Here is a 24,246-nt window from a genome sequence, read left to right as displayed (position 1 = left end):
CTTTCATGCTTTAATCTACCTGAAGTACAGTGTTGAAGCAGTGAACAATCAGTACAAGATACATTATTTGATAGGAGATAAGCTACCATTGGACTTCAGAGTCCTGTACATTGGAATCCTGTTGCTTAAGTTTTTCTTATACTGCTTAAAAATGTCATATTTTGTAGATATTATGCATGAAATGTGGTTCTCTCATTACATCACAACTTTTTTTCTGACCTACAACGTGTGTGTGTGTCTGTGTGTATGTATGTGTATATACAGGGACATATCCTCAGCTAGTGTAATTTGGAACAGATCTAACGATTTACACTGAGAAGCTGTCTCCTTGTTTATATAAGACACTCTGAAACTGAAACAGTTCAACATTACATGTACTGCGTGTGGAAAGTGAAATGTTTGCAGTACAAATGTGGAAACAATACCATTTTGGTTTGTGTCCTAGCAAACGCTTAAACATCTGTTGGAGTATGTACACAGATGGTTTTATCTACAGTTCAGATAAAATATACATATTCATAAGGCTAGAAATATATGTATCATGTTTATATAGTAGGGAGAATCAAGGACCAATAATTGCTGTCTGCTTATTGAACGTATGGGCAAACATTCTGACTCTTCCTTGCTAAAGGAATTGGCGGCTGTGATTGCAGAGCCATTGGCCATTATCTTTGAAAACTCGTGGCGAACAGGGGAAGTCCCAGATGACTGGAAAAAGGCTAATGTAGTGCCAATCTTTAAAAAAGGTAAGAAGGAGGATCCTGGGAACTACAGGCCAGTCAGCCTCACCTCAGTCCCCGGAAAAATCATGGAGCAGGTCCTCAAGGAATCAATCCTGAAGCACTTAGAGGAGAGGAAAGTGATCAGGAACAGTCAGCATGGATTCACCAAGGGAAGGTCACGCCTGACTAATCTAATCGTCTTCTATGATGAGATTACTGGTTCTGTGGATGAAGGGAAAGCAGTGGATGTATTGTTTCTTGACTTTAGCAAAGCTTTTGACATGGTCTCCCACAGTATTCTTGCCAGCAAGTTAAAGAAGTATGGGCTGGATGAATGCACTATAAGGTGGGTAGAAAGTTGGCTAGATTGTCGGGCTCAACGGGTAGTGATCAATGGCTCCATGTCTAGTTGGCAGCTGGTGTCAAGTGGAGTGCCCCAGGGCTCGGTCCTGGGGCCGGTTTTGTTCAATATCTTCATAAATGATCTGGAGGATGGTGTGGATTGCACTCTCAGCAAATTTGCGGATGATACTAAGCTGGGAGGAGTGGTAGATACGCTGGAGGGGAGGGATAGGATACAGAGGGACCTAGACAAATTGGAGGATTGGGCCAAAAGAAATCTGATGAGGTTCAATAAGGATAAGTGCAGGGTCCTGCACTTAGGACGGAAGAACCCAATGCACAGCTACAGACTAGGGACCGAATGGCTAGGCAGCAGTTCTGCGGAAAAGGACCTAGGGGTGACAGTGGACGAGAAGCTGGATATGAGTCAGCAGTGTGCCCTTGTTGCCAAGAAGGCCAATGGCATTTTGGGATGTATAAGTAGGGGCATAGCGAGCAGATCGAGGGACGTGATCGTCCCCCTCTATTCAACATTGGTGAGGCCTCATCTGGAGTACTGTGTCCAGTTTTGGGCCTCACACTACAAGAAGGATGTGGATAAATTGGAGAGAGTCCAGCGAAGGGCAACAAAAATGATTAGGGGTCTGGAATACGTGACTTATGAGGAGAGGCTGAGGGAACTGGGATTGTTTAGTCTGCAGAAGAGAAGAATGAGGGGGGATTTGATAGCTGCTTTCAACTACCTGAGAGGTGGTTCCAGAGAGGATGGTTCTAGACTATTCTCAGTGGTAGAAGAGGACAGGACAAGGAGTAATGGTCTCAAGTTGCAGTGGGGGAGGTTTAGGTTGGATATTAGGAAAAACTTTTTCACTAGGAGGGTGGTGAAACACTGGAATGCGTTACCTAGGGAGGTGGTAGAATCTCCTTCCTTAGAAGTTTTTAAGGTCAGGCTTGACAAAGTCCTGGCTGGGATGATTTAATTGGGGATTGGTCCTGCTTTGAGCAGGGGGTTGGACTAGATGACCTCCTGAGGTCCCTTCCAACCCTGATATTCTATGATTCCTTAGCTTGAGAGAGCTCCAAACAGATGTGATTCATCAATGTGTAGGAAGAAACTAGTCTGAATAGGTACCATTATTAAAACACATTTGCAGATGCTAGATTAGCTGTAGAAAAACAGGAAGCCTTTGAGAGGAAAAGGAAAAGCACAATCCAATGAAAAATATAGTGCCATTTATTTTAATCTTTTAGCGTTTACATTGAGAAAAGCAGCAGGAATGAACAAAGGAGAAATGAAATTTGAAGAGTCCCAGTGGCTGTATTCTGCAGTGGTGGGTGAAAGATATCAAGACTGTGATTGATAGAGCCCTGCAAATCCATTGATATCCTCTTTATATCCGCATCCGTGGATGTGAATATTGGAGGACCATTTTTGTGGATCGTGGATAGATGCAGATCCAAATTTTATATCTAAAGCCCTGCAAATCTGTGGATATCCGCTTTATATGTGTGGATATCTGTATCCACAGATTGTATTTGCAGCTCGCAGATCACGGATCGGATGCGGATACAAATTTTGTATCCGTGCAGGGCTTTAGTGATTGAGTGTATGGTGAATACTGGGTGACTACAGAGCCGGGGCCTAATTTTGTTTTTAAAGTCTGCAGGCTCACCCTGCCAGAGCCTCATGCAAAAGTGTGCACACGTTTTCAACAAGTTGGCCCTCATTCTGTTTTCTGTCTCCAAGACACAGAAACTGAGCTGGCAAAAGGCCAGAGGAATAAGAGGCAGCCTTAGAAAGCTGTGTATTCTCCTCCAAGAAGGGCAGTTAAAGGGCATTGTTATTTTATAACTATGACATTAACCAGGGCACAATCTGGACTGACGGACAGCTGTGTTCCCTCAATTCACCAACCTGAGGTGCCTCTTACATTGCTTCGCTGTGAGAGCAACCACTCCTGGTCTGCTCACACACAGCCTTCGGCATGTAAATCACTCCCTGCTATTCTGTATGAGCGCTATAGCCAGCCACTCATGAATTACATTTCAGGGAAACACCAGCATATTCCCAGTCTCAGATTTCCCCCCAGAAATGTGCGTCTTGTACTGCCCAGTACCCTCCTGGACAACACAAGCTCATATAAAGTCCATCACTTTGTTAATAGAAAATGATGTGCACAAATCTTGTTATCCCAAATGAAGGGTCCCAAACACTTCAGTACAAACACATACTGGTTTATATACAGAAAGATAGATTTTAAGTGATTACAAGTAATGAGGCATAAAAGTCGTAATTTGTTACAAGTAAATAAAAGGTAAAATATATCTAATATGTAACTTAACAAGCTAAATGAATTCAAAGCAAAGGTTTCTCTCACCACATGCTTTAGCTGTCTTACTGGCTGGAATCCTTTCAGTCAGGACCCCCTCCCCCAGTTCAGTGTTGATTGCCTTGTCCTTCAGTTGTTGTTGCTGCTGTGAGTAGAGATGAAGGGAGTGATGAGTTGGGGCATCTGTTCCCCATTTTTATATCTTTTCCTCCTCTTGAGAATCATCTCCAGCTGGGGTTCAGGAGACAGAAAGTCTGTGTGACAGGAACTTCCAGCAGCTTCTTTGCCAAGATGTAAATTTCTCACTCACACCCTTTTTCCTCCCAAAGAATGGCCACTTAATCAGGTGATAGTCCATTTGGTTTTGTTGACACCTGGCTAAGACATCAGTTTGCCTTTTGTCTTTGAGGAACTGGTTTCTACCTGCTTTTCTAAACTTGGATTATGTCTCAGTAATGTTATACAGTAGAATCTTATAAGTTTACGAACAATGTTGCCACACATATTTTACCAGGACAATAATGATCAGCACATTATGAGTTTTTAAATGATACCTCACAAGCCATACTTTAAAAAGAATGAACATAGGGATACAGACTGTCACAATAATGTTACTTTATTGTCTGCTTTTTTAAACACTAGTTCTTCTTGGGGTAGTGTGCAAAAGTGAAGAATCAAAAAGAAATCAGAGTTGATCCAAACATTTCATAGGAGGGGTGTGGAAAAGCCAGGTTAGAAAACAGTTCAGTCACAGAAGGATGGTTTATCCAATTCATGTACACCAAGCTCCTTCCCTGCCCTTTTTTAGATAATTTCTAAAATCACCTGCCCTGCGAGGCATTTCAGTTAGGATCTGCTCCTTGTCATGTATTTTTGTGTGTGTGTGTATTATACTTGCTGTTTCTTTAGAGTGTAAACTTCAGGGCAATGTCCTGTTGTTTCAAAGATCAAAACAATACATTGAGGTCTGGACTTGCAATATTACGTCTTGGATTATTGCCAAAAATATTATTTTTTGGAGGGACTAGTGATAGTTAAGGATCTGTGGCCTTTACTCCAGTTTTACACCAGCAGGTCTCTGTCATAACCAGTGGAGTTACTCCTGTTTTACATCAGTGTAACATAATGTTAGAAACATTAGCAAATTAGCAAAAGGATTAGAATTGTATTCTGTGTGCTTCTGGAAAGCAGTGTTTCTCATCTTCAGAGTGGAGTAAAGCATTTGTTTCCAGCTGTGAAAAAGACATGAGACATCAGGTCTTAAAATCCCATACAGTTTGCTAACATTTTCCCACTTCCAGTCTGGCTGTTGACTTGAGAACTGCTAGCAAGCAGATTCACCTGGACACTCCGTTTCCTTTGCTCTGCAGATGACATAAAATAGCCATAATCCCATTTTAACGGGTGGTGGTAGCTGAGATATCATCATTATTAAAAATCATGTGAGACTGAAATTGTGGGTGAGATTGAAGGAAAAAGATGGTTGTGAAAATTACCTGGGTTTTAAAGCGTGAGTCACCTAATTTATTAAAATAGCTTTTCACATTTTGTAAATCCTCTCCAGTTTTGTGAAATTTGAATAAAGATAATGTTTGCTTTCCTGCTGTGCTTCCCACTCACTGCAAATCTGAGAGTTGTTTGTGGCCTTTGCTGATTACAAGATTGTAGGTAAGTGTTAGAAAGTGTATGTAAAATTATACAGGAAGTTGCCATTTGTATTGTATTTTATCTGTTGTACTATTTGGCAAATAACGTATCGATAGAGCCATACAAAAACTGCTAAAGCTGCAGTATTAAGAACAAAGGCTGGGATATGTCAGGTTTAAGGGGCCTGAATTTCCTTGCACTTACACTGATGTAAATCAGGAGTAATGCCATTGAATCCAATGCAGTCACACCCATGCAAAACAGGTGTAGATGAGAAGGGAAGCACGACATGCAACCTTATCTCTACTCTTGTGTGTATTATCCAGTATATATGTACTGACTTAGGATTTGTATGACAAATTCTTAGTATTTTAATAATTTTGTAAACACCAATTTACTGTACCTTTCCTTCTTAACCATGGGTAGGGCTTTCCTTAGTTTCATAGCTTGCCCATCTAAGTTAGTTTTAAGGTTGTTAACAACCTCATCCACTGAATTACACCTAAGAAAGTCCATGCTAGGCAAATCTGTACATCTCTCTGTGACTGCAAATTGTTTGGGATTCTTTCCTTCCTTCTCTACTGACTGAATCAAAATACGTGATGGGTAAGCTGACTGATGAGATGAGCACCCATGCTCTGTAGGTCCACATTTAAGAATTTTAGCAAAAGACAAGCTACTGTACATTCCCAATATGTAATTTTCAAATGCTTGTAACTTGTTCAAGCCAGATTCCTCGGGAACAAGGCTATGCACTGCTCCTTTTTGAAGGCTGTTTCCATGCTAAGCTTCAAAATGCAACCATTTCATCTGTGCGGTTGTTCAAAAAATAGAATTCCATTATCCCCCATTCTCTTTGTGCTCAAAACTGGTGGAGCCATTTTTGCTCAGACACTCCAGATAAAAGAAAAGGAGTACTTGTGGCACCTTAGAGACAAACCAATTTATTTGAGCATAAGCTTTCGTGAGCTACAGCTCACTTCATCGGATGCTGTAGCTCACGAAAGCTTATGCTCAAATAAATTGGTTAGTCTTTAAGGTGCCACAAGTACTCCTTTTCTTTTTGCAAATACAGACTAACACGGCTGCTACTCTCTAACTCCAGATAAGGTCACCCTTGGGCAGAGATCAGATATGGAGAATTTCAGCCCTGAAGGTGAAGTCTTAAAGTCGAGTGACTCAGATGGAAACCATTGTGCAACTTCAGAGCAGAAAATAGTCAATGCCCCACAGGAATAACTTTTTAAAAATACCTTATTTGACCACATAAGCACAAGGAGGCACCTAAAATTCAGTGCTCATTGTTCACTTTTAGAATTTCCTTCCTTTTTAAGAGCTTGGTTTTTCAATCTCCTTAATTTTGCATAAACACTGATATTTGGCAAGGAGCACCTATTAAGTAACACAATATTCAGGAGTCAAGTATTTACTCTTCCTGAGGCTGAGAGCTGGCACCCTGATATTTATATTTTTAATGTAGGTATAACTCAGAATTTGGGAATTTTGTAACAGTTGAATGAGCACTCAGAATTCTGTACTTACACTGTTTATGTGAGAGGGGAGAATATTCTGATGGCAAAGCATATCTTTTTGTGTTTCTACAACAGATGATATAGCATCATTCTGGCTATGTTCTTTCCAGTTATATTCACATACTAGATCAAACTCATCCCTGGCATAACTCCATTGTCTACAACTAGTTACACAAGGGATGAGTGTGGCCCATTCTGTCTTGTAACCTCTATCTCACGGTTACTTAGTATATTAGTCAAAACAAGGTTTATTATTGTAAGATACACAGGGATATCATCAGAAGCAAATTAGGCTATGGAGTGTCATGGGCAATAGTCACTCCACAATTTTAGACTTCTTTGTGACACCTGTAGTAAAAACGTGTGTTGATTTTCTAATGATCCAGGAGTCATGATTTCTTAAGAATGTCAAAACAATTGTACTAATAAAGAAAAGAGGGTAACATGATAGAGAGGATATATTTACTTGAGAAGAATTGCATACAGTTCAGAAAATATTAAAATTAAACCAGAACTAATGTATTATATTTATATTAATAATTATAGATACTTGGTAATTGGAATATATATTTCCCTGTAAATATTCACGATGGCCCAGCTCCATGAGAGTTGGAATAAAAATTCCATTAGAATGTTGTATAAATATAGCATGTCTTCTTCAGCTTTAGTAAATTATCTATGAGATTATCACAAAGAGAAGTTTCATGAGTTTGTTTTACGTTATTTTGCTATTATAATACAATACTGCCAGGAGTCCGCTATGAAATATCTTAATGGTCTGATAATGGGGTGGAGAAGTAGGTACTCCTGAATTTTAGCCTTGGCTCTGACAGCAGGTCCTCCTTGTCATTATGGACAAGACTCCAAACCTCTCTGTCTCATTTTAAAAATGGGGATAATTCCTAAACTCTATTTTGTTCTTATTAAATGAGAATATCCAAAACGATGAGCTCAGCAGAATGGGACACCATCATTAGTGGTGTAATTAGAGTCTTACAACCAGGAATTGAATTGCTTCCAAAATGTAAAATCCTCATCTTAACAAAGACCTTGGGGTGTTGGCTTGGAGAGCCTACAAATTCAGCACTTACACGAAGCACAATAAAGCTGAGTGACACTGGCTTTTCTAAAGCACTGAAACAATGCTGTGTGCTTCTGGCACTTCAAAAAATAAACAGCAAGGAGCAAAGCAGGCTGGTTCATTAGTCAGCCCTTGGAACATCACAGTTTTGGCTGATTGACATGACCTTTCTGTTTATTCATGAGAAACGGTATTAGTTTTCTCTAAGGCTTTGTTTTCAGTGCTAAAAGAGCATTTTCATCTTGGGGTAACAAGCACAGATGAGCTATCCTGAGGTACAAACACAATGAAGACACAGTAAACCGCTGGATACCCCTACCAGGGATTGACCATGACAGGTTTACTTAGTGTTAAATTTAAAGTGCCTTATCTTCATTGTGTTTTTACCTTGGGATAGCTCATGTGTGTTAGGCTTTGTCTACACTGGCAAGTGAAAGATAAAACTTTTGTCATTCAGAGGTGATAAAAACACACACACACACACACACACTGAAAGACAAAAGTTTCGCTGATGACAAGCGCTGGTGTGAACAGCGCTTTGTCGGCAGGAGCGCTCTCCTGCTGACAATGGTAACACTGCTCGTTATGGGTGGAAATTTTTTGTCCACAAGAGAGCTCTCTCCTGCTGACAAACAGTGGCTACGCTGCACGCCTTTTAGCGGCATGGCTGTAGTGGCTGCGTAAAAGCTGCATTGTGTAGACATAGCCTTCGTTTCCCTGAAGCAAAAAACACACCATTTTTAGCAGTGAAGACAAATTGCAGTGTTGCAAAGCAGCATCGAACTAGGGTGAGGCACTTCAGCAAAATGCCCTTAACTCTGAGATGACCTGCAGGAGGTGGGAATAGTGGTATGCATGATGTGCACAATACAGTTCCAAAGGCTGCTGCAGCTTGCTGGTTCCTAGTTCCTCACTGGATACGTGACTTTGTTCCTACTTATTTATTCAACTGTTACTCATTGTGAGGTGTTGATCTGTTCCATTACAATACTTTCCTGCTTATGGCTGTTAGAAAACATAAACAGTATAAGTTTGACCGCCATCAGCCGGATTCCTCTGGAGGAAGCAAGTCTATGAGGATTCCCCTCCCTTAATGTAATGGAGAGCTCCAATTGAGCCATGCTGTCACTGATTCCTTTGCTTCTGTGACACTCCCTGCGCACACTCAAAGGAGAGGTTTTTCCAACATAGCATGGTCGTGGCTGTTGCGGCCTCTGGCTGTGTTCTCTTCCCCCAGTTGCCACTCTACCTGCCTGATACTGGTTGTGTAACTTCCTGTCGGCATCTTATCTGAGTAGAAATGTGTCTTGAGGAGGGATTTGAATGAGAAGGCAGTGGCCTTGCACACTAACATAGGCAGGGACTCCCATGCTTAGAGATGGAGTGGAAGAGAGCCCAGACTTTTGTGAGAGAGGCAGACAAACAAGGAGACAGGGCTGGCATCATTCATTCTCATATAATACCAGTGATGAGGACAATGTAAGTACCTATGTAGATAGAAACAGGGCAGGATATAGGTAGTAAGAAGAGCATCAGGTTGGGGAACAGAGCAGGGAATTGGGTGTTGGACGGCTGGGCTCCATGGGTCAATCCTTTCTGTTTATGGTCTGATAGTGCTAAATGATTTTACTTACCTGTTGTCACAGTTCAGGGCAACTGACCTTTGTTCCCTTTCTGTGATCCAGCAAGGGCAGGCTCCCCAGCCATTGGCTTATTTGAGTGAAGACATGCGTCTCTCTCTCTTCTAACCTGTTATCTCCAGGCTGCACAGCTCTCTGACTATATTGTGAATTCACCCAGCAGGACAGACTGCCAAAATGGCCAGCCTCTGCACTTTGCTTTCTCTTCAGAGACTAATAACAGAGAAATTGCCAACAGTTCACAGCTCTTTCTGAGCAAGTACATTGTATTTGTAAGGTAAAAGCATTACAGGGAAAACGTTAAAAACAATAAAAGAACCTACACATGGGCTAATAAGATTACCAGAGACCACCTCACACGAACAGTGGTTCTGGCATGTGAGCAGTCCTTAAAAACCCCACACAAGAGTTTTCTGGTGATTTCAAGTTCATAACCCATTTTTGCCTAGAACAAGAACACTCGTGAAAAGTTTAGTGTCTCCTGTATACAGTTAGGGGTTCTTTGATTTGGAGTTTCCAGGAGCAGACAATCAGTAGACAATCAGGTTCTCTCCCTAGGGCATAGCTTCAAAAGGTTGGCTTCAGAGGTGAGAATTTATTGTCCTTTTGAATGTTATGATGCTTTCCGGAGATTGCATTAATTCTCTCCTAGAAAAGTTATGTACAGTTCCACAATAACACATAAACAATTACATTTTCAATATGATGGACCCCAAAGGTATTCAACTTAAGGTCATAAGTAGGGCCCTACCAAATTCACAGTCCATTTCTGGTCAATTTTACGTTCAAGAGGATTTTAAAAATTGTAAATGTCATGATTTCAGATATTTAAATCTGAAATGTCATGGTGCTCTAACTGTAGGGGTCCTGACCCAAAAAGAGGCTGTGTGGGGTTCACAGGGTTATTGTAGAGGGTCAGGGTATTACTACACTTACTTATGCGCTGCTGTTGGCGGTGGTGCTGTATTCAGAGCTGGGCAGCCGGAGAGCAGCGGCTGCTAGTCAGGAGCCAGGCTCTGAAGGCAGCAGCATCACCAGTAGCAGCTCAGAAGTAAGGGTGGCCTGGTGTGGTATTTGCCACCCATACTTCTGTGCTGCTGCCTGCAGAGCTGGGCCCTCACTCAGCAGCCGCCACACTCTGCCCACCCAGCTCTGAAGGCAGTGCAGAAGTAAGGGTGGCAATACTGTGACACCCTACAATGACTTTGTGACAGCCCCCCTCCCGACAACCCCCTTTTGAGAAAACCTCCAGTTTGAGAAATGCTGGTCTCCCCTTTGAAATCTGTATAGTCAGTGGCGGATTAGTCACTGGGCCAATGGGGTCCATGCCCAGGGATCCCTGCCAACTGGGGGGCCCAGAAAAATGGGCACCCCTGCACCCCGGCCCAGTCCACCCGGCACTCTTGCCAAGGAGCAGGGACGGGGTGTGGGGGTGTGCCCCGCTCCACCCGCCCAGCACTCCTGCCGGGGAGTGGAGTTGGGGAGTAGAGTCGGGGTGTGGGGACTTGCCCCTCTCCACCCATCCAGTGCTCCTGCCAGGGAGTGGGTGGGCAGGGAGGGGAAAGCCTCCATGCCCCGACCCCATTTCCTGTGCAGGAGCACTGAGGCAAGCGGGGGGAACTGCAGGTGGTTGGGGTGGGGAGAGGCCCCCACTTGCTCTGACCCAGGGTCTCAGAAAACCGTAATCCACATCTGTGTATAGTATAGGGTAAAAATACACAAAAGACCAGATTTCAAGGTGGAAACCAGATTTCACGGTCCATGACACATTTTTCATGGCCGTGAATTTGCTAGGGCTCGAGTCATAAGGTTTAATTTAATTCAAAAAGTTTTATCCAGGTTATTATAGGAGATTGCCCCTTTTTGTCACACCTGTAATGCATATTCTTTCTGGAGGAGCAAATGAGAAATGGAATTCTGGATTTTTATCTGTAAATTGCTGCTTTTTTTTTTTTTAGAAGGTTATCATGTGTATATTATGCCAAGATTAATGGCAGAATTTATGAATGCTGTATAAAGTAATACAGCTCTAGAAGAATTTAATGGGGATAATATATAAAACTAAACTGTGTGTCCAAGGTTATTAGGTTTCAGAGTAGCAGCCGTGTTAGTCTGTATTCGCAAAAAGAAAAGGAGGACTTGTGGCACCTTAGAGACTAACCAATTTATTTGAGCATAAGCTTTCATGAGCTACAGCTCACTTCATCGGATGCACCAAGATTATTAGGAATAGTAATATCAGAGCAAATATATAATTCACAAACTAGACAAATCTTGAAACTAGGTCTTAGGTGAGAAATAGTGATCTAAAGAAATGATTTCCATGGGAAATGATCAGAAGACCTAAATGAAGATAGAATCAAAAGGCCCAGTGGGATCAGTCCCAAATGAGTCCCAGTATCTCTGGGTCCTGGCATTGAAACTTATTCTCAGTGGTGCATTTTTCAGTCCATAGCTCTTAAGCAGTGGCACACAGCAGTTCCTGTGTTGACAGTGAACATGCAGATATTCTGATGGTGCTGCAAGCAGCAAGTACTTTCTAAATTCTTCCTTTGGACTTCCAGTTGGACTTGGGATTTGCTTTCATGTCAAAGCCTATGTAATAAGACTTTTTTTATTGTATAGAACATTTTTTGCTGGGTACATGGCAATCCTATCCTGGTACCTCACTGCTGCTAATGACCCTGCCACTCCTGGTGAGTTAACAGATCAGGAGCAAGTAGGGCAGGTCCACCCTGCAAGCGAAGATGAGATTGTAGCATGGGTAGGCATACCTTTAATCTAGCTAGCATAGATAACAACAGTAGTGTAAATGTGGTGGCACAGGCTTCAGCCCAAGCTAGCCGCCCAAGCACTAGCCCATAGGAAGCCTGGGTACATAATCAGGCAACTAGCCTGCACTGAAGCCTTTGCCACCATGTCCACACAATGCTATTGTTACTCATGTTCGTTAGATTATTGTTAGCACAGTTATAGCCATCTGTGCTACAATCACACCCTCACTGGGAGTGTAGACATACCTTTAGAGTGCTGCTGTCACCAAGGAGCACGCAAGCATGTAAACGGCAACCTCATGTATACTATTTGCTCCCTACTTTGTGGTCTGCCAGACAGGGAGTTTTTACTCCTTTTTCTCTCCCCAGTGTCCAACAAGCACCATTTTATGGATAGCAACCTGCTGTACCAGTTCAGAATGAATTTCCGCCGGCGACGGAGGCTGATGGAGTTGCTCCCTGAGAAATCCCGTTTGATGCCAGAAAGTCACGACAGTCCCTTTTGCCTGCGCAAGCAGAACCATGACAACAGAAAGCACACCAGTTTTCAGTCAGGTGACTCCTTGGTTCTGTGCCTTTAACTTCTCCATTGTTTAACTTTTCCTTGAAGATGTGTGATTCCTAAAGCTTGGCCCCCTTCACTTTAGCATGAGGCCGATTTAGTTGAAGAGAAGTGCTCACTGCATCATCCATGTATAAATATCATATCCAGTAAACAGGTTCTTCTGCCTGGTTGGCTTTTCAGAAAATTAGCTGCCTGGGTTGTTTGTTTGCTCTTATATAAATAAAGGATTTCAGGTTTACATTTTTCCACAGGCAGAAATCAAGCAGCTTGGATGTTTTTCTTTTTTTTAAACTTGCTAAAAAGATTTTTAAAAGCAAAATTGTTTTGGCATAAACTGTACATTGTAGTTTGGGGAGAAAGAATACCTGAACAAGTAATATACTACAATACACATTAGGAAGCAGGATGAAAATAGGAAGAAAGCAGGGGATAACTGCAGAAAATATTCTGCTTATTAAAATGCCTATTTCACTCTATTGCATTGGCACCTAGAAATCACAGTGATGGAAGCATTACAGAGAATTAAATTAGCTAAAATGATTCATGTGGTAATCCAACATATCAGAGTAAAAATATAATCTTCATGTACAATTCAGGTATTCCTGCTAGGGTGACCAGACAGCAAATGTGAAAAATCTGGACGGGGGTGGGGGGAATAGGAACCTATCTAAGAAAAAGACCCAAAAATCGGGACTGTCCCTATAAAATCGGGACATCTGGTCTCCCTAATTCCTGCAGCACATAGGTGAGCGTTCTGACTAGGCAGAGTGTGATAGTATGATTACACTATTATAAATGAAAGCATGTTCTGATGTTGTTATTTTAAACAAAGCAGGGGAAATGTGCCAAAAGAATCAAGACAATTTCCCTTTCTCTCTGTATTTTCTGTCTTCTTTGCACAGTGAGTCCCACCAAGGAGATAAAGATCGTATCAGCAGTAAGAAGGAGTAGCATGAGCAGTTGTGGCAGTAGCGGTTACTTCAGCAGCAGCCCTACCCTCAGTAGCAGTCCCCCAGTGTTATGCAACCCAAAATCTGGTAAGCAGATGGAATTGGTACAGATTAGGGAGCATGCAGCTCTCTCTAAAGAGAGTGAGGGTAAATGAGTGACTGTTTGTATTTCTTTATCTACGTTTGTCTTTTGAGGCATATTTTAAAGATCGATAGATTCACAGATTTTGTGGCTAGTCAAAACTTTATGAATATTTAGTTTGGCCTCCTGCATAACATGGGCCAGAGAACCTCACCCAGTAATATCTGCATCAAACCCATAACTTTGTTTGAGCTAGAGCATATCTGTTTAGAAAGACGCCCAGCCTTATATCCACTCTTACCTCCAGATTGCCATATCAGTTGCCAAACATAAATTCCTCTCAGTTACACAGGTGTGACTTTGCTGGCATTGAACGGTGAGAAGAAAACTTAGGCTTTGGTAACCACCCGAGTTATTGTGTAAATAACATAGGCCAGAGCAAGCGTAGCAAATGTAGCTTTGAAGATGATAGGGACAATTTAAACCCTTAAATTAGTTTAGATTTTACACTGCTCTGTATAAGAATTTAAAGGCAGTCAAGGTTCAAGTTTATTTTCTTTTTAAAATGATTTCCTTAGTCTGACCACAAATGGAAGGTCAGCCATTCATTCATCCACGGCTAAGTTAAAATTGTTTGCACTTGTATTTTTATGAAAGGAAAAAGTAGATCAGGAAACATATTCTTTCAGCCGCTTTCTTTGCCCCAGAGGGAGTCTTGAAGGCCAAAGGAGAATTTCTTGCTCTCCTTATTACCATTAACTTTTTCCAACTTGATATTATTATGGCCTGCGTGTTCTGGATTCAGAAGTACACATGGCTGGCTGAAAATCAAAATGTTAATGGAACTTTAGGAGATTATTATTGACTCCTTATTCATGGCCACAAAAGGCCATGGTTTCACTGAGGTAGCCCTTTAAAAGGGAGAGTAGAACATGGGGCTGCCTCCTCAGTGTGATACAGAAAGCGGTTCTGAATGGAGGGGGAGTAAGGTGTTGGAGCAGGCTGGGGAAGGGGCCAGTGGCTATGTGTAAGCATGGACTTCAGTGGGGCTATTCAGACTTGAAGTTACTGATAGAGGGCCCAAAGAGGCCAGTGGCTGCTGTTCAAATCATGGACTGTTTATTCAGGTTCTGTGCAGGAGAGGGGTGAACTTTACTCAGTATACTCAGTATAAGTAGTAGAGATACAAAGAGTGGTAATTTTTTTTTCTGGCTGTTAGAGCAGAGGTTCTCAAACTGTGGTCCGCGGACCACCAGTGGTCCGTGAGCTCCATTCAGGTAGTCCACGTATAGTTCCCTCTAAGATGCGCACCTGGGCGGCTGAACACGAGAGAATGAAGGGCGACCCACCTAATTAGTGGAGCCGCGCAGGCGACCTGCTATTTAGGTGCCTGGACCCTGGAGAAGACGCACATGTAAGGTGAGGTGGTGGCCTGGGGGGGAATAGCGGTAGGTGGGAGGGGGCAGTGGGGCGAGAAGAGGGTTGGCAGGAATTTGGGATGGGCAGGGTTGCGGCAGCCAGGGAAAGAGGCGACTTTCCCCAGCTCCAGGGCTGCGGCTGCCAGGGAGAGATGGCCCTCCTTCCCAGCCTTAGCGCTGTGGTTGCTGTGGCGGGGGAGACAGGGAGAGATCTCCCTCCTTCCCAGCCCCAGCTCGGGAGCTGCCGTGGCAGGAGAGAGAGAGAGAGAGACCCCCTCCTTCTCAGCCCCAACTATGTGGCTGCTGTGGCGGGGGGAGAGAACCCCCTCCTTCCCAGCCCCAGCTCAGGGGCTGCCGCGTCTTGAGAGAGAGGGCACATCCGTCACATTAGAAAGGTAAGACTACTGATATTAAAATATGAGTTGTGTGCTTTTATTTGTAAAACAAAAGAAAGTTAATTATTATTAAGGGTTTTTTTATATAGCGCTTTTATCCAAGGCACTTTACAATAGTTAGCTAATGATACAAACAACATTTGGAAAACTCAGTAAGTGTTCCGCTGAGAAACCTCAGCAATTTTTAAGTGGTTCGCAAAAAAAAAGTTTGAGACCACTGCATCAGAGCATTGCACAGCCTATCTTTTGCCTTGGCTTGGAGTTTTCAGTAAAGTCCTACATTAAAAGAACTTGGTGGGTTCAGTTTGGTCACATGACTAGAGCCATAATTCAGTAGCGCTAGTGTTCCCCGTGGAGGATGTTGTCTTTGTGAATAACATTCATTCTTGTTCATCGCACACTCAAAGTCAACTGCTGTCTACCACTCATCTCCATCTTGCTGTCTGTATGTCCCAGTTTGTGGATGCCACAATGTAATCTTTTTGAGGTGCACCTGTCGGGTATTCTCTCCAGAGATTCTTTGATGGTGAATTCTAAATGGTGAACTTTTGCTCCCATTAAACCATTCATTCTACCCTGGAAATATTACTGTGACAAGCAGGCTGGCATTTTTGTTGTTGTTGATAAACGTATGCATTATCTTAAGTATACCCACTATTTCCATTCATTTATGGCTCTGGTTATGTATGGCACATGAGTGGTGAGAACAAGGATATCTTAAGACAGCCGATTATAAAGTCTTGGTAGAAAAAGAATATATTGACACCTTCCTTACACAGTGTTTCTGTTTAAAATGAATAATCACTTAGACGTAAATTCTACCTTCAGAACAGTTTAACAGATTTATTTTTGAGTCTCAAACAAGGATCAGGGAGCTGGGATCTACCAGCTTTTCCCATACTCCAAGTAATCCTCTGCTAAACGGGAATGAGTTTTTTTAGAAAGTTTCTCAATAGCAGAACCAGAATGATCAGGTGAGAAAAACATTAATAAACTGGACCTAAACCAGTTCTTGGATGCGTTCTGCTGTATTTCATGAGAAGTGAAAACTTAAAGGAAATCTGGGGCACAGGTTGCCCAGTCACAAGGGAAAAAGAAACTATTCCTGAAGGCATAATTTAGGGGAACACTGTGAAGGACACTAGTGAAGATGATTTATCTAATTGTGATCAGTTGAACCTGAATTACTGAGTAGTGACATGTTAGCCAACAGAACATGTTGAATTTTCTTGAAAAACATCTTGCAGTACAAAGGTAAGAGTTGATAACTAAAAAGGAGAAAGTTGACCTGGCTTTGATCTCAAAAAGATAGAATGATAGTACTGGCAGAGTCTGCAAAGTTTAACTCTTAAGATAATTTTATCAATATCCTAGTGAAAGAAATTTTTTTTTATTAGTATATCTTCCTGAATTCTTTTTTTTCCATATATGGCATTTTAGGACACTTACAGGTATGCTAGAATGTTATCCCTGAAAAATTCCCGCTTGCTTCCATGATATAAGAAAATCAGATGTCATCAGAAATAGTTTATCGCTGAAAACAAGAAGCAAACATAATTATAATTAAAAAAACAGAGGAAGCCAAATGTAATTAATAGAGGGCCTGTGTATTCATTGCCTTGCACTTGGTGCAGTCATTTACACCTGTACAATGTGGCTGTAAAGTGCTACAGTTCTGATTTTGTAGCATTTACACACACTTTACCCAGGAGTAAATGACTGCACAAATACTAATAATATTGTTTGCTGTAGCATAGATTATCTAATCTGTCTCTCTGTCTGAGAAAGAGTTAGGATGCCTGTCACCATAGTATCTCAGTCCCTCCATGCTCCCTTCAGGTAATAAGGATTATACTATATTTGATAGTAATTATCCCCGGAAGGCATAATTTAGGGGAACACTGTGAAGGACACCAGTGAAGATGATTTATCTAATTGTGATCGGTTGAACGTGAATTACTGAGCAGTGACATGTTAGTCATCAGAACATGTTGAATTTTCCTGAAAAACATCTTGCAGTACAAAGCCATGCACTAAGGTCACAACACATTAAGCCCTATAAATAAAGTAAGAGGGAGAAGACATTGTATCCCAGAACAGTTCTTTATGAAAGTTTCTTCAGAAAGGTTTGTATTTAATACTCCTTTGTATGTCTTTGCAGTATTAAAGAGACCAGTGACTTCTGATGAACTCTTGATGCCTGGAGCCCCATATGCAAGAAAAACATTCACAGTATGTCTCCAGTACATACCTTTCTTCTATACGTTGTGTAAATTGGTTCAAACAAATATTTTCTGATGGTATAATTAGATCCTAATTACATTTCCTGATATTTGTGCTCTAAAAATCGCAGCCATAAGATTCCATTAATATTAGTTTTATACATGTGGAGTCTGATTCTCCCTTCTGTTATTCCATCAGTATATCAGCCTAACACCATTGACTTTGGTAGAGTGACACTGGCAGAAATCTGGTAATATGTGTATTGCACTAATGCTTCTGAACTATTTTTATTAATACTTATGATTATAAAGAGATTGGAAATATGTACTGTATTTACCTATCCAGAATTAAAGTTTTAAATGTGAGTTGCATCGGGCCACACTAGACTAATATAAGACTGAAATGTTGATTCATAATCAATAAGAGAGAAAAGAAAAGCCTTTTAAAAAGTAAACTTTTTGAACTTGTTAATTGGAAGCACGGCTTCTCACAGCCTTTAGTCAACATCTCTGATGTAACTTAAAAAAGAAAAGTACCGTAGAAACAAATGCAGTCATTCTGTTGGTGGCTTTCTCCATAAATAAAGATTTAATAGCCCGTGCGGAGGGCACTGTAAAGTATTTCTATCCACAGAGCAGCATTAACTGTATGCTGGTGACTACAAGGTGCTGAAATCATGTCTTCAACCACTTGGACTTTACCCTGTGAGTTACATGGACACTGTTGTGTCTTTTTTTCCTTTTCAAGGTTGTCGGTGATGCTGTTGGGTGGGGCTTTGTTGTACGGGGGAGCAAGCCATGCCATATTCAGGCTGTGGATCCCAGTGGCCCTGCAGCTGCGGCAGGAATGAAGGTAATTTTTCATCAGCTGTTTAGCTAGAGGTTTTCGGTATCTCTCAGGGATGCTCTCTGGCCAGTCACTGTGAGACACCAGCCTTTTGCATTTTGGGGTCAAATGTTGTTGTTCTCCTCCTCCTCCAGAACTTCACCCTTCCTCTTTTCTTCTCTCTGTCTTGGAGGTTCTCTGACTCTCATTTTCTTTTCTAAAAGCTCTTTAGTGTTTTCTTTCCAAAAATCATTTTCTCTATATTTGATCCTCTCTCTTAGTCTTCTAAAAGGCCTTTCACATCTTTCAAACTACCCTCCTTCCCCAGCTCCACCTTCTCATTTATTTGGTATTTATGTATCATTTATAATGATATATTGTTAATAATTGCCATACTGCTTCTACGCTGGTCAGGTCCTATATCATAGGACACAAAATTGACACTGTTTTCTTTTACTAAGACTGTTTAGCAATTGATTTTTCAAAGTAAAGTCGTTTTGGCCCAGGGCACAATTTTGGGAAAGAAAAAAAACGCTAGAGAGATTTTAGATGTCTAATATGAACTGAAATGTTTTCATCCATGATTTTAAAAAAAATTCTCTGTGTGAGGTGTTTGTAGACCTGATCCCAAGTCCACTGAAATTAGTAGGAATCTTTCCATTGACTTTAATGGGCTTTGGGTCAGGCCCTGGAATACGTGGACTTAATCATTCTCCTCTAGAGTGGGAAACCCAAAAGCAACTTCATTGTGCCCATATGTGTAAGAACTGGAAGGGAAAGCTGACCTCTGTCTTGCTCCAATGTCCAATCTGAGTCAAGTGCAAAGTGTAAAAAAACAGCATACCTGGTGAAAAATTAATCGTTTTTTCCAAATTCTATCACTTTGAATAATCTTCAATTATGAATAACATAGGTAAAGACTTAAAATATCTTGACAATATCACTTCAAATAGGCCATCTTAGAACGCTAATCCCGCCTAAAGTATAAAGGAGTTACACTTCCAGGACTTCAAACTTATTCCTATTCATGTTGATGGTTGGAACCCTGAACCTAGCAGTTTACTCGAGTGGTTTGTAGCAGTCTTTATTCTCTCTGCATTTTACCAATTTACGATAATGTGGTTCTACTCTGAAATGTGACTTTGTAAAAATAGCTTTGTGGGGTTTCATATTTATTGTCTAAATGACTTCAGCTCTAATTTGCTCATTTCACCAGTAAACGTAGTGGGGTTTTGTTTTAAAGTGTCATCCCTTCACTCTGGGATGATAAACTTAAGCTGGGTTCTGTCCATTTCATGCTTCATCAACTGCAATAGAGGTTTTACAGGCCAAATTATGCCTTCAGGTACACTCATGTAACTTCATTGTCTTCCATTTATGTCCTCAATGATGCACATGCAACGCAGTTGCTGTCAGTGGGAGCTTAATAAACAGTTTGACATACAGAAATAGAATAGAAAGGAATAGAATGCAGCACACTCTTAATTCCACAGCACTCACAGAAGTAAACAGTAAAAGCTCATTTGAGTCACTAAAATCAGCAGAAATTGCTCTGAGCACACACGCACACTGCAGATCTGATAAGTTCAATGGCACTATTTTATAGCGTCTCTTTTCAGAGAAGATTTGCACTTTAAACATTATGATCAAACTTTTTAAAAAGTAGGCACCTAATATAGGTGGCTTGATTTTCAGAAGTAGTGAGCACTTACCACTCCTAATGAAATGTGGGTGCTAGACTCCCCTGGAATTAGGTATTTAATTTGAGTCACCACTTTTGAAAAGCGTAGTCTGTTTAGTTAATCTGTCTATTTTCAAAACTCTTCAAAACTTTTAAATAAAGTATGTGACAATACATTTGAATGTATGCACGCCCCAAAGTAAATCTTTCCCCTTTTTAGAAGCACAGAGGCAGGCCTATTTCAAATAGAACATTAGGCATAATAACTGCTGGCAGTGAAGCTCTGTTCTGGCGTAAGAAGCTTTGTCTGCCAGTATTGCTCTGAGAACTGTACCATAACAGGAAAACGGTCTATGATAAAAAGGGCAAGAATTTGAAGAAAAGCCCAGACTCAGCATGTCACTTGTAGAAGAGTTCATTTTTGGAACTATGCCTTATGCAGTCTTGGCTGATAAAGCCACTTTATTTATTCAGTAGGCAACTCTCTTTAATGGTGGAACAGACGTAGCCACCAGAGTGCACGATGGGAAATACACCTAGTAGAAACTAGTGTTCAGTGCAGGTCTGCTCTTTAGGACCTGCAAATGAGATTAAAAAAAGGTACATTTTTTATTACTAATTTTCTGATTGTCCCTCTGTCCTGTTTGGGGAATTTAGCACATAGCACTAAGTCTGGGAGGGGGACAAAGATCATTGTTAAAATATGGAGTATACATCTGATGCCCCAGAATAATAACCAGCAAATGAATATTTATAGTTTTATACTAAGAGTTTAATATTACACAATTTGATAGCAGTGCCACCCAATCCTTTCCACCCCATAAAACAGGGGTTCTCAAACTGGGGGTCGGGAGTCCTCCCCGCCACCTCAATGCTGCCGAAGACCAGAGCAAGTGACTGAGTACCGGGGGTGGTGCCTTTTCTTATCTCCACTCCCCCAGCCCGCAACTGAAGACCCAGAGCACCACCGGGTGAGTAAAAATTGAAAAGGCACCAAGGACTTAAAAAGGCACCACTTCTGCTCGGCCCGCTCCCCCCCTAGCTACGCTACTGGTCGGGACCCCGAAAGAGGTTGCGAGGTTATTTACATGGGGGGGTCACAAGCTGTCAGCCTCTACCCTAAACCCCGCTTTGCCTCCAGCATTTATAATGGTGGTAAATATATTAAGAAAGTGTTTTAAAAAAGAGGCTTGCTATGTGAAAGGGGTCACCAGTACAAAAGTTTGAGAACTACTGCCATAAAACATGAAAGCATACTTCAGTTCCCCCTTCCCTGACTTTCAGATGGTAGTAGTGAGATTTGGGAAGTGGTATAAGCACTTATACCCCTGCTGCTTTGAGCACTGCTTGGGGACTATGATACAGGGCTCACTCAATACCATCAGGTCTGTCTCCATAGTTCTGCTTTCCGTGTGATCTTTAATGGCAGAGATAGGCAGTCAGCCTCATAAGTCTCTTCCTGCAGCAAGTTGTTTTACATTCACAGATGACTACTTGAGATCTGAGTTCTGAAATGATTCCATTGCAGAGTAAAGGCCACATCCTTAGAGCGACTGCGAAACCACGGCTTCCGTTGATTTCAGTGGCCTTTGAGGGTACATAACAACTCTTAGTATTTGGCCCTCAGACCCTGATCCTGCAAGGTGTTAAATGGCTCTTGTGAGATGACTGCAAAGGGAACTGAGCGTGTCGAAAGGATGCTCTGACTATCTTAGAGGATTGAGGCCCAAGTGACTGAATGAAAGAGACCATGGATAAATATTTACGTAGTGTAATTGCATATTGGGCTGTTGAAGCAGATGCAGTTCACTCCTAGAATTCCCATCTTATACAGAAATGTTACTGATTATATAAAAACACCAATGACATGAGCTGCCCATCTGTTTCCAATTACTACCTGAAAACACTGAAGCCTACTGATATTTTAATAGGATTGTGTGACCAGCTGGCTGCTGAATTTGATAATTACATTAGACAGAGAGTGAATTCAGAAATGCCTTTATTTAGGAAGGGTGAACAATTAAAAAAGTTGGTGACAAATGAGTTACATGGCACACTGTAGCTATGTTCTTAAACACAGGCTATGTGGAGGGGGCAGAGATAAATATATATAATAACAGAGTGTGGTTAGTGTTATGGTTGGAATATATATGTGTCCTCAATTTTTAAACATAACAACTAAATATAAGAGGCCCAGTTTTCAGGTGCTCAGCACCTGCTGGTCTCATCTACTTCACTGGGTTTGTGGGTGCTCAGCTCTTCTGAAAGATCAGGTCTTTTTATACGTAGGTGTCTAAATATGGCCTTAGGAGTCTAAATTCAGTGACCCAGGTTTGAAAGTTTTAACCATAAAACCTGTTCTACAGTAATGTCCAGTTTGGTTTTGACTTAAATTAACAAAAGGAAGAAATTTTCAAATTGAAACTGCAACTCTATCCTTCACTTATCCAACTAGGTATGGCTAGGTATGGCAGGGATTCAGAGGATTTATAAGCTACATTCTGCAACAGAGACTCAGTTGGATGATCAGAGAACAGAATTATATTTTAGCTTTGAATGTCCTGTGACTCATGCTGAACAAGAGCAAGTTGTAGTAGCAGGGTAAGTTTTCTTTTATTTATTTTTTCTTAGTGGAAATATATCTTTAAAAAAACAGACAAAAATTGCTTTCAGGCAGTTTGGTGTTAGTTAGCATCATGATGCTTCGAGGATAGTTTGAAGTGTTTCAAACCTCAGTGAATGCCTCTGCTATGCTATAAGCAACATGTAAAATGGATTAGTGGCTATTTGCTCTCCAACACTCACTTAACAATACTCACTTAACAGTTGCCATGCCTGACTTAAGTGGGTGTGACATCATGTTTTGACTTTCCCACTTTGTGACCCATTTCCCTACAGGTCCGCAGTCACTGCTTACTGGTAGAGTATCTTGGTGCATTGGGGGTGACGTGGCCCTAAAATTAAGTTGCAAGACCTCCTGTTCCGGGGCAAATAAAGTTGGCCTAAACAAGTACCTGTCTACCCTCTCAGGCTCTAAAAAGTTCAGGTGGTCCTGCTCAAGGGTCTCTTTCGGGGTCAATCACCCTTTTTCCCTCAGTGCAGGGTTTTATACCCACCTCTGCCATTTGGAGCTGTAGGAGGAGCACAAACCCTTCCTCCACTCTGGATTCCAGCCCAGGGTCCCTAAACCGGGACCCCCAGTCACTGTCCTTTCACTCAACACCCCTGCTTCACTTTCCCCTGGACAGCTTCCTACATGGTCTGCTTCTTCTAGGCCTTCATCCAGCCTCTTTAGCAAAGTCTCTAACAGGCTCTGCTCCTGAGTTACCATCTTGGCAACTGTGAAGGACCTCTCCCAGGTCCTGCCTCAGCTCTCTTGAGCAGAGTGCTCCTCAGCACTCCCTAGCACCTCCTAGTCCTGGTGAGTCTCTCTCTACACTGAGTGCAGGCTGCCTCTTAGTCATCCCACAACCGCCTGGCTCATTCTTGATCATATTATCTCTAACCTCCAAACCCCATGACAGAGGAGAAAACTAGGCTCAGGTGGAACTGGATCTTAAAGAGCTAGCACATCCTGTGACAGTAACCCACAAGGGATTTTTTAAAAATGAGGCTTTAACCCTTAATGAAGTATAAAGAAGGCCTGAAACATGTTCAGGGGGCGAGTTTCATGCTTGTTTATCACTTTCGAAACATCAGTAGTGTCAATTTTGGTCTCCCCTGATTTGCTGGAGTATTTTCTGTATTCGGAGGTTTCACAGCTTACTTGAAAGGCTGACGATGTTGAAACCTATGAAATACATAATTTCCCCAAAATGTTCATTAGTCATTGATGTTAAATAGGCATAAACAAAAAGCGTGGGGTGTTAAACCATCTGACTAACACTGCAGCTTTCACTCTCTGGACTCCTGTCATCCCAGCACTTCCCAAGGGCTGTTTCTGCATGAGCAAACATGGGACTCAACATTGATCACCAGTATGCAGCCGGGCAGCCTCACCGATGGTAGAACCATTGGAAGCTGCAGGGCATCGACAGTG

General features: G+C 41.7%; 1 protein-coding gene across 1 annotated transcript in view; it reads left to right on the top strand.

Moving 5' to 3' along the window:
• The window catches only part of DEPTOR (DEP domain containing MTOR interacting protein), a 122,972-nt gene that overhangs the window by 75,488 nt on the left and 23,238 nt on the right, over positions 1-24,246 (top strand). Inside the window, exons 5-8 of the mRNA XM_077808841.1 lie at positions 12,438-12,623; positions 13,536-13,670; positions 17,640-17,710; positions 18,449-18,553. Of these exons, the coding sequence (XP_077664967.1) occupies positions 12,438-12,623; positions 13,536-13,670; positions 17,640-17,710; positions 18,449-18,553 (497 nt within the window). The remainder of the gene's footprint in view (positions 1-12,437; positions 12,624-13,535; positions 13,671-17,639; positions 17,711-18,448; positions 18,554-24,246) is intronic.

This window comes from Eretmochelys imbricata, chromosome 2 (assembly GCF_965152235.1).
Source record: "Eretmochelys imbricata isolate rEreImb1 chromosome 2, rEreImb1.hap1, whole genome shotgun sequence".
In the NCBI taxonomy this organism is placed as follows: Eukaryota; Metazoa; Chordata; order Testudines; family Cheloniidae; genus Eretmochelys; species Eretmochelys imbricata.
This window is presented reverse-complemented; position numbering and strand designations above follow the sequence as displayed.